At 39.9% G+C, this 14,469-nt stretch overlaps 1 protein-coding gene across 3 annotated transcripts in view; it reads left to right on the top strand.

Moving 5' to 3' along the window:
• Positions 1-1,061: 1,061 nt before the first annotated feature.
• Positions 1,062-14,469, top strand: part of Tsnax (translin associated factor X) — a 38,584-nt gene continuing 25,176 nt past the window's right edge. For 2 of the 3 annotated variants that reach the window (XM_004854650.4, XM_004854651.4), the window contains exons 1-3: positions 1,414-1,611; positions 2,039-2,143; positions 11,112-11,226. In XM_004854650.4, coding sequence (XP_004854707.1) covers positions 1,596-1,611; positions 2,039-2,143; positions 11,112-11,226 — 236 coding nt within the window. In that variant the 5' untranslated portion in view covers positions 1,414-1,595. Of the gene's footprint in view, positions 1,280-1,413; positions 1,612-2,038; positions 2,144-11,111; positions 11,227-14,469 lie in introns of those variants that run through there. The other variant, XM_021266417.2, reaches the window with a different exon arrangement.

The raw sequence follows: 14,469 nt of genomic DNA on the forward strand, positions 1-14,469 counted from the left end.
CTCTTTTCCAAGACTCTGGTCCAGGTGTGGTGACACAAACCTGTGATCCCAGCACACGGGAGGCTGAGGCAGGAGGATGGCCACAAGTTTGAGGCTACCCTGAACTCATAGTAAGACCCTGTCTAAAAACAAACAAACAAAGCACTGACTCTAAAAATATTCATTAACTACCAGCTTCCTTAAATTTAGAGGAAGCTGCATTAAAACAACTAATTCATATGAGTGTTGTCTTTTTTGGCAAGCTCATGTTACCTTCAAAGTAAAGATAGGAAAATACTGGTGGATATCAGCAGGGTCAGAAGTCACACAAACTCGCGAGTTTTGTGTTCAACACCTAAAGCCCCCAGGAGCCTACTATATCCACCAGGAATTTGGTTAAGCAATCCACATACTGACCGAGCCCCTAAAGTGCAAAGGGTGATGCTTACTTTCCTGCTTTGGGGGTTTCAAAGACACTTGAAAGATCACTCAGAGCAGAAAACCTTCCTGTGACACTCCTACTATGCCCTTGAAATTACTGCCATTGTAGCCAAGTGATCTCATTTACTGCCCCTTTGTTTCAATTTACCAAGGTTCTGCCTCTGTTTATCTCTAGAGGGTGCTGAATTGCCACCTAGTTACTCATCCTGAGGATGTGATTGTTATTCTTACACAAACACCGACAGAGGGGTACAGGGGGTCAGGACTCAAGTCTGTAGGATGGGCATATTGATCTAGAAGGTAGTACCTGTCTATAATAACAGACTCCCAATGAGCAGTGCACATCTATCATTACTGACTGCTCTACCTCTTTTTATTTTTAATTTTGGTTTTTTTGGTATCGGGGATCGAACTAGGGACTTTGCGCTTCCAAGGCAGGCGGCAGCACCACTGAGCTAAATCCCCGGCCCCTCTACCTCTCTTTTTAAAGAGAAAGGTTTCAAAGCTCACTTTCAGTGAGCTTAACATAAACTCTAATCCTCAATCCCACAAGGCGGACGCTAGTTACTCTCATTTTATAGATCAATTACACAGTGGAGGCGAATCCGCGCGCACCCAAGCAGAAGAGCAAGGGCGGTGGCGGAGGAGGAAGAGTACCCCGGGAAGGGAAGGCTTCGTCCTTCCTAGTCTGCGCACTCTCGCCACTTGGCTCTCAAAAGCTCCAGACTCCGCAGGCCGCTGGGGTCGCGAGGCCTCCGTCGGCTTGCTAGACGTCACACACCGCGCGGGGAGGCTTGGGTCGCTCACCACTGCCGCCGAGGACCCACCACGCGGGATTGCCAGGATGTTACACTGAAGGGTTAGTGGCCGGGACGGCGCGCGGGTGCCCGCTCGTAGGCCGGAAGTGAGTGCAACTGAGGGAGCGCTCTGGAACGCGGACTCAAGAAGAAAGTGTGTGCTACCAGGGGAGCGAGCCGGCGGCAGAGCCGGAAGTGTGCGCCGCTGGATCGTTCCGGCGCCCGGTTGCGGCCGCTCCGCGTTGGCTTGCTTCCTGTGTGCGGTGACGTCGTTCGCTGGCAGTCCCACCTGCGCGTGGTCACCAGTGGCTGGTTCCCGCGGTCCCCTTCGCTCCGCCACTTTCGTTGTCCGCGCGTTTCAGCGAAGGCCGACCCGACATGAGCAACAAAGAAGGTGGCGTCCCCGCGGCGCGGGGCGGCATTCGAGCAAATGAGGGCCGGCCCTCCGGCCTTTTGTGCGGCGTTCCCCCCTCACCTTCGAGGGTTGCCCTCTCTCCTTGCACGCTCGGGGCGACTCTGGGGCACCCCCACAAGATTGGCTTTATTTATACCCCCTTTTTCTTAAATCTCGGAGTTGTACGTTCATGCAGTTCGGTATTGCTGCCTCTCTGCCAGTCATGGTTCAGTTAGGAGAAGCCTGGGTGGTGGGTGAAGACAGGGTCGCTTTTGCTGTCAATCCGTGGAGGCCTCTAAGGCCGGGCCCGAGGTTGGGTGGTGGTGTCTGGTTTTCAAGGAAGGAAGGGTCTGCCTGTCTTCTCGTGTGCACACTCCATAATGATGGAAGATACCTGCCCAGCTTTTCTTTTTCTTTTCTCCATAAGGGTCAGGAGGGTTCAGGAAGAGGAAGCATGACAACTTCCCCCATAACCAAAGAAGAGAAGGGAAGGATGTTAATTCATCTTCTCCCGTGATGTTGGCCTTCAAATGTAAGTGCTCCATATTGTCAGTTGGCTAAAAGGGGAGTACCAGCTAAAGGCTGTAACAACAATTACGTAGCCATGTTCTGCACAAGAAAATAGCCCTTAAGAATTTAGGATATTCAAATGAGAAACCTTATTTTCTTGGATATTTTGTGAATGTGCTAGATTTGCCCTGAAAGTCTGGTATCCAAAGACCTTAACTTTTGTCCTCTTAAGGTAGACATTAACATTAGTAAACAGGTTAACAGTTTCACAAGGTAACATTTGAATGTTAGTATTAGGCATGCCATATACTTAAAGTTTGTCCTGTACCTGATACTGTGTCATCCATCGTTTACTGACATATATTTATATTTAGAATGTATTAGTTTTGTTAACTAGATTTTGAAGATGTTTTGACATTGCACTTTCCACATACTAGGAACTATTACTAATAAATCTTACATATGTGCACGTGTATTTTCACAGTCCCCATTTTTACAGCCTTTTGAGTTGGTAACTTAAAAACTCCGAGATGGCTCATGCCTGTAATCCCAGCTCTTAGGAGGCCGAGGCCGGAAGATCACTGTCAGCTCAAGGTCAGCCTGAACTACATAGTGAGACTGTTTAGGAAAGCCAAAATGGGCGGGGGATTTAGCTCAGTGGTTCTGCCACCTGCCTCATAAGCACAAGGATCTGAGTTCGATCCTTGGTACCAAAAAAACCCAAAAACCAAAAGCCAAAACAAAAACAACCCTCAATCTTTTGTCCACCTCTATCTGCTATCCTATACCTATGGTTCAGCAGTCTGGGAGGTGCTTGGTTGATTCTGACTTGGAGTCATCTGAAGGTTGGGTTGGGGAGGGAGGTACCCCAGCTGTTGAGAATTTAGACCTGCTTGCAGCCTAAACTCTCTGTAGAGCTCCTTGATTGTCCTTTCTCCTCTCTGTAGAGCTGCTTGATTGTCCTTGTGTGTGGCATCTGACTTCCCCTAGCAGACAAAACCCACAATCTGCTTGTGTGCTAAGCTCAAACACAATACAGTCTCTTTTGCTACACTAATTTGTTACAAGCAAGGCAGTTTAAAAATGCTTCTTTTGGGCTGGGGATTTAGCTCAGTGGTTTCGCCCCTTGCTGCGCAAGTGCAAGGACTGGAGTTCGATCCCCAGTACCAAAAAAAAAAGAACCAAACAAAAAAAAATGCTCCTTTAAGGGCAAGGGAATTAGTTCCCACATCTTAAAAGTGATAGAGTCTCGTACAAATTGTGAACATACTTGAAAACCAACACAGTACCCACAAGTGATCTTCATAGGTTTCAGAACACTAGCTGTAACTTAGCAGTGAACATTTTGTTGGGTTTTTTTTTTTTTTTGGTACTGGGGTTTGAGCTCGGGACCTTGCGCTTTCGAGGCAGGCACTGGAACCACTGAGCTAAATCCTAGCAGCAGTGAACACTTTGATAAGCTGTCTACAGTACAGAGTGAAAGAACTGCAGTGGGTCAGGTGTTCCCCATCCTTAGACTCCACTCCTTACAGAGTTGCTTGTTTCCAGCTTATTTTGCTGTTTTACTAATTTTTTGTACTGGGGATTGAACTTGGGACCTTGTGCTTGTGAGGCAGGTGGCGGAACCACTGAGCTAAATCCCCGGTCCTATTTTGCTGTTTTATGTTTCTACCTGACTGTGCATGAAAAGTTCTTTTCAGTTCTGAGTTTCTTCTAATGAATATAGTGTCCCCATACCTGTTTGGTGGACCATAGTTTTCTTCAGTCTGAGCTCTAGTGGCTTTTTGATGATAAACGTTAGATTTATCTGTTACTCATCCATTAGTCCAGAGATACTTATTGAGTGTCTTCTCTCCTAGACCTTTTACATATAGTATAGCATGATCACATTTTGTTTATATCTGTCTCATACTGAACTGAGCTCTTTGAGGATCGGAATTGTATATTATCTATTTTTTTCCTGCCTTGGACTGGAGATCAAACTCAGGGCCTTGTGCTTATCAGGCAGGTGCGGTGCCACTGAGCTACATCCCCTATATTATCTATCTCATGGAGTTCACTAAAGTGTTCAAAATAAACAATATGTGTTTATAATCTTGAAATATTAGAGAAAATCCTGTCCTAATTGTCTCAGAAATAAAAGACCAGATATATTAAGGTCCTTGCCACATAATAATTTGGCTAAAAGTTTATTTAAGTTCTTATTTTTTAATCTATGCAGAATATATCTATTGGTTTTCTGTAAGCCAGGCAGTATCCTTGGGCTTTAGAGTGAAAATGCTTCTGAAATAAAATAATTTCTAAGAGAGTTAAGTGGCTTTTGAGTATTTAAACAACTAGGGCTAGAGAATTCAGAAAGTTTATACTTGAAATTTGCTCCATGAGTAGATGTTAAATGTTCTCAGCTACAAAATAAAGATAACTATGAGGTGATAAATATGTTAATTAGCTTGGTAACGATAATAATTTCACAAAGTATACAGAGTCCATCATGAACTTTTTTTTTTTTTTTGGGTACCAGGGATCGAACTCAGGACCTTGAGCTTGCGAGGCAGGCGGTGGAACCACTGAACTAAATCCCTGGCCCTAAAATGTCCATAGTAATGCTGTTAGTAGTTTAGTTTTTTTTTGGTAGCGGGGATCAAACTTGGGACCTTGTGTTTGTGAGGCAGGCACCTGAACCACTGAGCTAAATCTCCAGCCCTAGAGACTGTCAAAGAATGTATACACACTTCAAGAAAAGAAAAACGTGTATAAATATGTTAGTACTAAATTTACTGAGACATCATGAAATCAGTACAAGTTACATTGGGCTCTACAGTTACAACAAAGTGGTGGCCATTAGCTTTCAGACATTTGTTAATATGAACTGCTGCTTGGGTAACCTTGGTCCATTGAGATTGCTGCACATGCATTTTCAATTTCTTCTCTAAGGGCCAGCAGTATTGTGGGTTTTCTGAGATATACGACATCCTCTAGGATCCCCATCTGTAGGTAACACCATCTTTTGAAAAAACATCATACTATTTTTCTTTTCCTGAAGTGTGGATACATTTTTTTTGGTGGACTCTATATATTGAAACATGACATTGTATATTTTATTTTGTTTTTTTTGAGACAAAGTCTCACCACATAGTTCAGGCTGGCCTTGAACTGAAGGTAATTCTGCTTCATTCTCCCGAGTGGTGGGATTACAGGCTTAGAGCACCATGCCTGGCTTCACATGCTATATACATATACAGTTTTTGTCAGTTGTATCTCAGTAAAGCTGAAAAAAGAATGACAAACACAAAGAATGGGGAAAAGTTATAAAGTTAAAATATCTGACTTTTTGGGAGAAATTTATATTGTATTTGGCAAGGTAATTTATTTATTTATTTATTTTTTGGTACCGGGAATCGAACTTGGCAAGGTAATTTAAAAGCCTAATCTTAGAGGGATAATTGAAAGTCATCTTGTAAAAGAATAATTTTGTAAGCAGTTAAGTGTCCTCATTTTGTGATCATGATCTTGTTTATTAGGGCAAATGATCTCTTACATTATGTACCCAGTTAAAGGAACACTTGTACTTAAGAATAATTTGGTTACTAACAGACTCTTTGATTTCCAAGTGCTTCAGAAATAGTGCTCGCTTCGGCAGCACATATACCAAGTGCTTCAGAAATAATACAGTATGGTTTTGTCCTTTTCATTTTTCCCTGTTAGGTGTTTTATTTTGTTCTTTATATTTTGGGTGTCTCATAAGAGAAACCATGTAATGCTTATTGGGTTGTGCATCTGATTTATTTCACTGAACATTAGTGTCAATATGCATGTATTTTTCTACAAATAACTCAGATTTATCCTTCTTTATGACAGAGTACTACTCCATTATGTATAAAAACCACATTTTCTCTGTCAATTTCTTTGTTGTTTTTTTTGGTACCAGGGATCAAACTCAGGACCTTCTGCTTGCGAGGCAGGTGGCGGAACCACTGAGCTAAATCCCCTGCACTAGCTCATCTTAATTCTTTTATTTCCCTTTTCCCTCCTTCTGTCTCTTGGCCCCTTCTCATTTGCAAAAAATCTTATCTCCTTGTTTCCTATTATATATCATTTATTTTGTTCTTTATTCATACTTTGGGTTTCTCATGTAAGAGAAACCATGCAATATTTTAAGTTTGTATATCTGATTTATTTCATTTAATTAACTTTTTATTTAGAATTGTTCTTTATTTTAAAAATTTGAGGCCAGGTGTGGTAGCACTTGCCTGTAATCCCAGTACTCGGGAGGCTGAGGCAGGAGGATTGCCATGAGTTCAAGGCCAGCTGAACTACATAGCCAGACTGTCTCAAAAAAAAAAAAGAGGGCCAGGGATTTAGCTCAGGGGTTCCGCCGCCTGCCTCACAAGTGCAAGGACCTGAGTTTGATCCCTGGTACCAAAAAAAAGGATAGTATAATTGGAAAAGTAATAACTTCTATATAGGTTTTATGCCAGTTTTGCTTTATTAATCTTTCTATATGTAAATTTATCTGTGTACACCCTTTTTTCAGAATCACTTGTGAATAAGTTGCATTCGTCATACTCCTTTACCTTTTTTTTTGGTACCGGGTCTTTGCGCTTGCGCAGCACGCAGTAAAACCACTGAGCTAAATCCCCAGCCCAAAATTTACCACCTTAACCTTTTTTTTTTTTTTTTTTTTTTTTTTTTTGGTACTGGGGATCGAACTTGGGACCTTGAGCTTTTGAGGCTGGCTCTGGAACCACTGAGTTAAATCCCCGGCCCTACTCCTTTACCTTTAATCCTTCAGAGTACATTTCCTAGGAATAAGGGCATTCTTTTATGTAACCTTAGTGCTACTATTAATTTCAGGGGACTTAACACAGATGCAGTACTTTAATCTATGGTGCTTGTTTGGACAATAGTCCCAAGTATCCTTTCTAGCATTTGCTCCCTCTAGTCCAGTATCTGTAGTGTCTACTGTAGGATCACATACTACCTTTCCTTCTCATGTCCTTTTAGTTTTCTGGACTCAGGAACAGTTTTTCAGTCTTTCCATGTATTTTTCTGACAATGAATGTTGAAGACTACTGGCCTTATTTTACAGAATATTCTTCCACTTGGATTTGATTATTTCCTCATGATTAGATTCAAGCTATGCTTCCCTGGCTGGAATACTCTGTAAGAGCTGATGAGTCCTTCTTGGGGGGATGTCAGGAGTCCAGATTATTAAAGGCCTTATGTAGAGAGTCTTAAAAAAAAAAAAAAAAATATATATATATATATATATATATATATATATATATATTCTCTCTCTCTATATATATATACACACATATACATACATATATATAACATTTATACCTCTTTGGCAGCTGTATAAAGGAAGGGTGTTTGGAAACAGACCAGTCAAGCAGGAAGCTTTTCTGTAGTACAGATACCAAGGTAACAGATTAGTACAACAGTGGTGAAGGTAATTTACTAACATTGAGCAATGCTTTAAATCCATTTATATTACTAACTTAAGTGATTTATATTTTAGTAATTCTAGCAGCAGTAGCATATATTTGGAAAAGTGATAGCTAAGCAGCTAATTGAGTAAGTAAGATACATTGATCATTCTATGTTATGGGGTGATGTTTAGGGTGCTCATGGGTTTGCAGTTCTTTTTTTAAAAATTTAATTCCCAGAAGTTTGTACACCCCTAGTTACAAATAAGGTTTACTTCAGACTACAGCATACACTCTTACCAAGTATGTTGTACCACTTATGGCTTTAAATAGTTTATTCAAGAGATATTTTCTGAGCTGGGCACAGTGGTGAACACTTTTAATCCCATTGCTTTGGGAATCTGAGGCAGCAGGATTGCAAATTCGAGCCCATCCTGGGTATTGTAGCAACTTAGTGAGATACTGTCTCAAAAAAAATCAAAACGTGCTGGGGATGTAGTTTGGTGTGAAGACCCTAGGTTTGACCCCCAGTACTTAAACACTCCCCAAAACAAAAATCAGCAAGTTTTCTGAGAATTTACACTGTTCAATGCTCAGAGTATACAGTTGGGAAGAAGTTATTTTTCATCAAGCTTAGTTCTATTGGGGATTATGGTTAATAAGTAAATATGTAGATAAACAATATAATTTTAACTAGTGAAGGATAAATTCTGGGAGATAATAGAGAAGGGAATGGGAGTACATGAGAGGGAGGCAGGTGATATTTATGCTATCTTTGAGCATCTGAGAGATGAAGTATGAATCATGAGATGAACAGTGGGAATGGTGTTTGAGAGATGTAATAGCAAAAGTAGAGGCATCAAGAAAGGTACAAACGGGCCAGGGATGTAGCTCAACTGCACAATGCCTTCCTGGCAAGTGTGAGACCCTGAGTTTGATTCCTTGTACCAAAAAAAGGTACAAACAGATATATAAGAGAAGTAGTGAAAAATATAAAAGTCATCATCAGCAACAACAAAAGAAAGGTACAAGCTTAGAGGACCAGCAAGAAGACAGTAGCTGACTCATGAGCTGGGAGAGAACAAGTGGAGAAGTTACCATTTTAGAGTCACAAATTTACTATTTAAACATTCTGGATTCTGCAGATTTATTTTCCTATAGATGATCTGGTGTGTCTAGAGACATTGTACTGTTTTCCATTCTTTTTTTTTTGGTACTGGGCATCGAACTCGGGTCCTTGTGCTTGCTCAGCAGGTGACCAAACCACTGAGCCAAATGCCCGGCCCAACATTGTACTGTTTTATCACATGTTATCTGTCTGTGTATGTATGTATATGTATTTTTTTGTATGAAAGGGCATTTGTGTTCCAGAAAGGATTGACACTTAAATTTATTTAATACATCTTTTGCTGCATTATAGGTATATACTTATAACAGCACGTCTTTTGAAAAGTAATAAAATAAGTTATTGTATCTGTTAAAAATTTTAGTAAAAATCATTTGAGGCTGAAACATCAGATTATGGAAATAATGAAGTTTTTTATTTAAAAAAAAACTTTGGGGGCCGGGGATTTAACTCAGTGGTTCTGGTGCCTGCCTCAAAAGCACAAGGTCCTGAGTTCGATCCCTGGTACCAAAAAAAAAAATTGGGGGGCTAGGGATTTAGCTCAGTGGTTTTACCGCCTGCTGCGCAAGCTCGAGGACCCGAGTTCGGTTCTCAGTACCAAAAAAAAAACTCTTTGGGAGTCTTAAATCAGTCTTTCTATAAATAAAGTTGATTAGAATTAAAACCTTTAATCCCAATATTTAAGACTAAAACCAATTGAGCAGAAGAGATTAAAATTAATATAAAAGGTAAACAGATTGACAATTATATTTAATAGATATAAACAGAAACATTCCATTCCATAGTTTCTTTTTGTTTGTTTTTTTTGAGATAGGGTCTCACTACATAGTTCAGGCTGGGTTTGAACTCACTGTTTAGCCCAGGCTGGCTTCTCTTTCTTCTCTCTAGGTATTGTGGGGGACTCAATGTCTCTTTAACAGTTTGACAGGTTGAAGATTAATTTCTTTTTCTTTTTTTTTCCTTTTTAGAGACAGGGTCTTGTTATATAGCCCAGACTGGCCTCTAACTCATGGGAGTCCTTCTGCCTCAGCCTCCCAAGTGCTGGGAGTACAGCATGCGCCACCATCCCTGGCAATTTCTATGCAAAGTGCTGAGGCATTAAGAATAATATATAAGCTGGGTGGATATCACAACCTACATTGAACCTTTTCCTCTCGGAAACTCTTACTTCTTAGTTTTTGCCTGTTCCCCATTCTCCTCTTTGATTTCTGACTTCTTTGACTCAGTTTTCATCTGACCTATGCCTAGCCTTACTAAAGTTGTTTTTTATTGTTTTTTGGGGTAGCCTTACTAAAGTTTTTTTTAATTGTTGTTTTTAGGGAATTGAACCTAGGACTTTTGCTACATGTTACATGCCTAGCCCTTTTTATTTTTTAAATTTCAAGACAGAGTCTTCATAAGTTGCCTCTGTTGGACTCAAACTTGAAACCCTCCTGCCTCAGCCTTTCATGTATCTGGGATTACAGGCATGTGCCACTGTGCTAGGCCTTACTAAAATTTTGATTTTTTTTTTTTTTTTTTTTTTTTGAGACAGGGTCTCACTGTGTAGTTCAGGCTGGCATTGAACTGTGTAGCCCAGGCTGACCTTGAACTCACAGCAATCCTCCTGCCTCAGCCTCCCAAGTGCTGGGATTACAGGTGTGTGCCACCATGCCCAGCTATTTTCTTTTTTCTTTTTGGTACAGGGATGGAACTCGCCCAGCTATTTTGATGTGTTTTACTAATCATTTTCAGACAAACTTTGCTGCAGTTTTTTTTTTTTGTACTGGGAATCAAACTCAGGACCTTGCACTTGGCAGGCAGTCACGGCGCTACTGAGCTACATCCCTGGCCCACCAACTTTGTATTGATTACAGAATATTCTATGATCTAGTCCTCTAGTTAATTATAAGAAGACCAACTTACAGAGTGGTTGTACATTTTAAATTTGTTTTCCCTCTTTACTGTCTTAAAATAGTTTAATATTTGTCAAGTATTTTACAGTTTTATATTCAGTACTGTGGTAAAATAATGTGTATTTCACGTTATATATTGTGTGGTTGGTGAATATTTAAGTATGATAGTCATAATTTTTAGCTTTCTAAAAATTGAGATGAAATTCCTGCATTTATTTAATGACCTTTGTATATTTTAATACAGTAGGGCTACTATAATGCAATTTACAAATTTTCTACAAACTACCAAGGAGTCAGGAGTTATGTGTTTCTGTGTATCATTGGCGTTTATAGAAAACTATTAGAGGATAATGTGCAGTTTTCTCTGTTTTGAGAATTAGTGTCATGACCACCATGTTCTGCTTGTGCTCTGCCTTAAATGGAGGCAGCTAACTGCAACCTTAGTTTGCATTCACCTTGAGCTGAGCGGTTTTCATCCTATGTGTTGGGTGGTTGAGTGAAGATTGCGCGTTTAAAGTTGAGATCACGTGTGCTTAGCGTTTCAGCAGGAGCTGGATGCAAGGCATGACAAATATGAGAGACTAGTGAAGCTCAGCCGAGATATAACTGTTGAAAGCAAAAGGACAATTTTTCTCCTCCATAGGATTACAAGGTGAGTACACCTTTTCAACATTTGTTAAATATTTTAATAAAAACAAGAGGAAAAATTCTTACTTGTGGAGTAGTTAGGGATTTTATGTTGTGTTATCATTATGGTATAGCTGTTGTTTGAAAAAACCATTAAATTTTGGGCTGGGCATGGGGGCGTACACCTGTAATCCCAGCACTTGGGAGGCTGAGGCCGGAGAATTGCAGTGAGTTCAAGACCAGCCTGTATTACATAGTGAGTTCAGGGCCAGCCTCAAATAATAGCAAGACCCTATCTCAAAAAGCAAAAACAAAAAAAAATAAGATAAAATATAAAATTAAAATTTGTATTATTAAAAAAATTTGGATTGTTAGAGCCTATTACATTAAATTTTTTGTTTTGTTTTGTTTTTTTGATACCAGGGATTGACCTTGGGACCTTGGGCTTGTGAGGCAGGCGGCAGAACCACTGAGCTAAATCCCCGGCCCACATTAAAGTCTTACTTGGGTGATATATGTGAAAATTTTAATACTAGATCAATATTGAAATCTGGTTAATTGTTCATTTTTCAGCTCATTGTGTTCTTTCTGCATCTTAACTATTGAAATTGTTCATGCTACTTTTTCATATCATTAAGTCTTGTGTACACTCTGTTGTTATTTTACATTTTACAATGCTGTTAACTGCCTAATTTCTCTTTGGAAGCTGCTCTTCTTTCATCTTTGTGACATTCTTTTTCTTGTATTTTCTCTTACTAGCACTAGACTGTCTTATTTTTCCAGGCAGTCTGTCTGTATTTGTTTTTGTTTTTGGTACTGGGGATCGAACTCGAGTCCTTGTGCTTGCAAAGCAGGCGGCGAAACCACTGAGCTAAATCCCTGGCCCTTGTCTGTCTATATTTGATAGATGGTCTTTTTTTTTTTTTTTTTTTTTCGGTACCAGGGATTGAACTCATGACCTTGCACTTGCAAGGCAGCCACCAGAACCACTGAGCTAAATCTCCGGCTAGATGGTCTTGACTACAAGTAAAAGAAACTACCTTAAACTCTTTGATATTTTATTGTCTTCTTTCTTTGCTTTGTTCTTATATCTCATGTGACCAGCTTCCATTGCTTCTCTATTCCCTGTGGGATAGAAGGTGTCTGCCCTCAACTCCCCAGCTCATTTGTCTAGGTCTTTCTCCCAAAAGATTCCACTTAAAATTCCAGGTGCCTTCAGAGATGTGGCTGTGATTTGCTTTGCACCACATATTCATTCAGTAACTTCAAACTTTTTTTTTTTTTTTTTTTGGGTTTTTGAGTCAGGGTCTTACTGTGTATATCAGTCTGGCCTTGAACTCACTGTATAGCCCATGCTGGGCTTGAACTTGCAGGGATCTTTCTGCCTCAGACTCTTGCCTATTGGGATTATAGGCATGTACCACCACTCCTGGCCTAAGACTTGTTGTTTTGGTGCTAGGAAAGGAACCCAGGGCCTTGCACATGGTAGGTAAGCACTCTGCCATGAACTACAGTAGTACTTTGGTTCACGAATTGAATTATTTCCATGATTCTGGTTGGAAACCAAGTTGGATGAGGACCAAATAAAATTCGATGGTTGGCTGCAATGTTGACCTAATGAGGAAATTTGATTTAGTTCTTGTCCAGTTCAGTTTGCACCCAGAATCTCGTGAAGAATTAAGTTTGTGAACCAAGGTAGGTACCACTGTATACCTCCAGCTCTAACTTAAAATACTTTAGATAATTCTCTAGTCTACTTTAATTTTTATTTCATTAAGTGGAAGCAATTTACCATACATAGATTTATTGGAATGTGACACTTGTTAGCCTTTTCTTTTACTTTTTTTGCAGAATTTTTAATCTGGTTTTTATTTTTTAATTTAAAGAAGTTTTGATAGTACCTTTGTAGTACATAATGATTACATTCATCATAGGGAGTTGGTACATGTACATAGCACATCATAATTCTTTTTTTTTTTTTTTTTTTGGTACCGGGGATCGATCTCCCTCCTTTTCTTCCTTACCCCTTTCCCTCTTTCTTTTGAGATAGGGTCTTGCTATATAGTCTAAACTGTCCCTGAACCCTCTATATAGCCCAGGCTGGCCTCAAACTTGTAATCACCCTGCCTAAGCCTCTTGAGTACTGCTGGGATTACAGGCTTGCACTACCAAGCCTGGTCCAGATATATCTTTCTGGTAATGATTTCTAATTTAGTTCCATTATGGTCAGAGAACATACTTTATTTTATGCTTTGAATCCTTTTAAATTTATGTATATATATTGTGTAATTTACTGATATATGTAGAATTTATTTTTTTGAGGTATGCTTTATTTTCATTCATTATATAAATTCAAATAACTTTCTATAATATCCCAAGGCAAACTGGGGAATTTGGCGGTCTGACTCGGGGGTTCCCTCAGAGACCCATAGACCGGTGGCATCTGTGCGGAGGGCCCAGGTTCATGGTGTAGTTTGTGGTTAGTGTCCTTCTACATCATGACTGGGGGTCTTGGAACCCTCTAGGCTCTCTTAACTCTGCCTTTCCTGCTCAGTGTTCTCTTTGGTCGCCAAGGTTTTCTTCTACATCTTGGTCTTCTTTAGCTCGGCCTTTCCTAACCTGGCTGTTTCCCCTACCTTTGGCTTTTCTGCCATTTTCTTAAAATAACGCAGTGTGTCTTACTCTGCGCCTGAGCTCCTGGTGCTCCCACTCGTGTTGCTGCAACAAGAGACTGAGACATGCTTTTTGTCAGGCAGTGGGGTCTGTCTGGTAAATGTGTGTACTTTAGAAGAATATATATTTTACTGTTGTTGGATGGAGTGTTGTATAATGGAGTGTTCTATAAATATCAGTTAAATCAAATTGTAATGTTCAAGTCATCTATGTCCTTACTGATTTTCTGTATACTTGTTTTGTCAGGGTTTTTTTGTTGTTTTGTTTGTTTGTTTGTTTTGTCAGTTATTAAGAGAGAGTTGTTGAACTCTTGGATGTCATTGTGGACTTGTCTATTTTCCCTTGAGGTTCTTTTGTTTGTTTGTTTGTTTGTTTTTTGGGACATGGTTTTGAACTCACTGTTTAGCCCAGCCTGTCCTTGAACTCGTGGCTATCCTCCTGCCTCAGCCTTCCAAGTGCTGGAATTACAGGAGTGCGCCACCACACCTGGCCTGAGGTTCTGTTACTTAATTGTTTCATGTATTGTGAAGCTTTTATTATTATAATGGTATCCCTAGAAATAGTCTTTGCTCTGAAATTTGATAATAATATAGCA

Source organism: Heterocephalus glaber, unplaced genomic scaffold (assembly GCF_053883595.1).
Source record: "Heterocephalus glaber isolate CG9 unplaced genomic scaffold, H.glaber_assembly_v1.0 deba00001472, whole genome shotgun sequence".
NCBI classification, from domain to species: Eukaryota; Metazoa; Chordata; class Mammalia; order Rodentia; family Bathyergidae; genus Heterocephalus; species Heterocephalus glaber.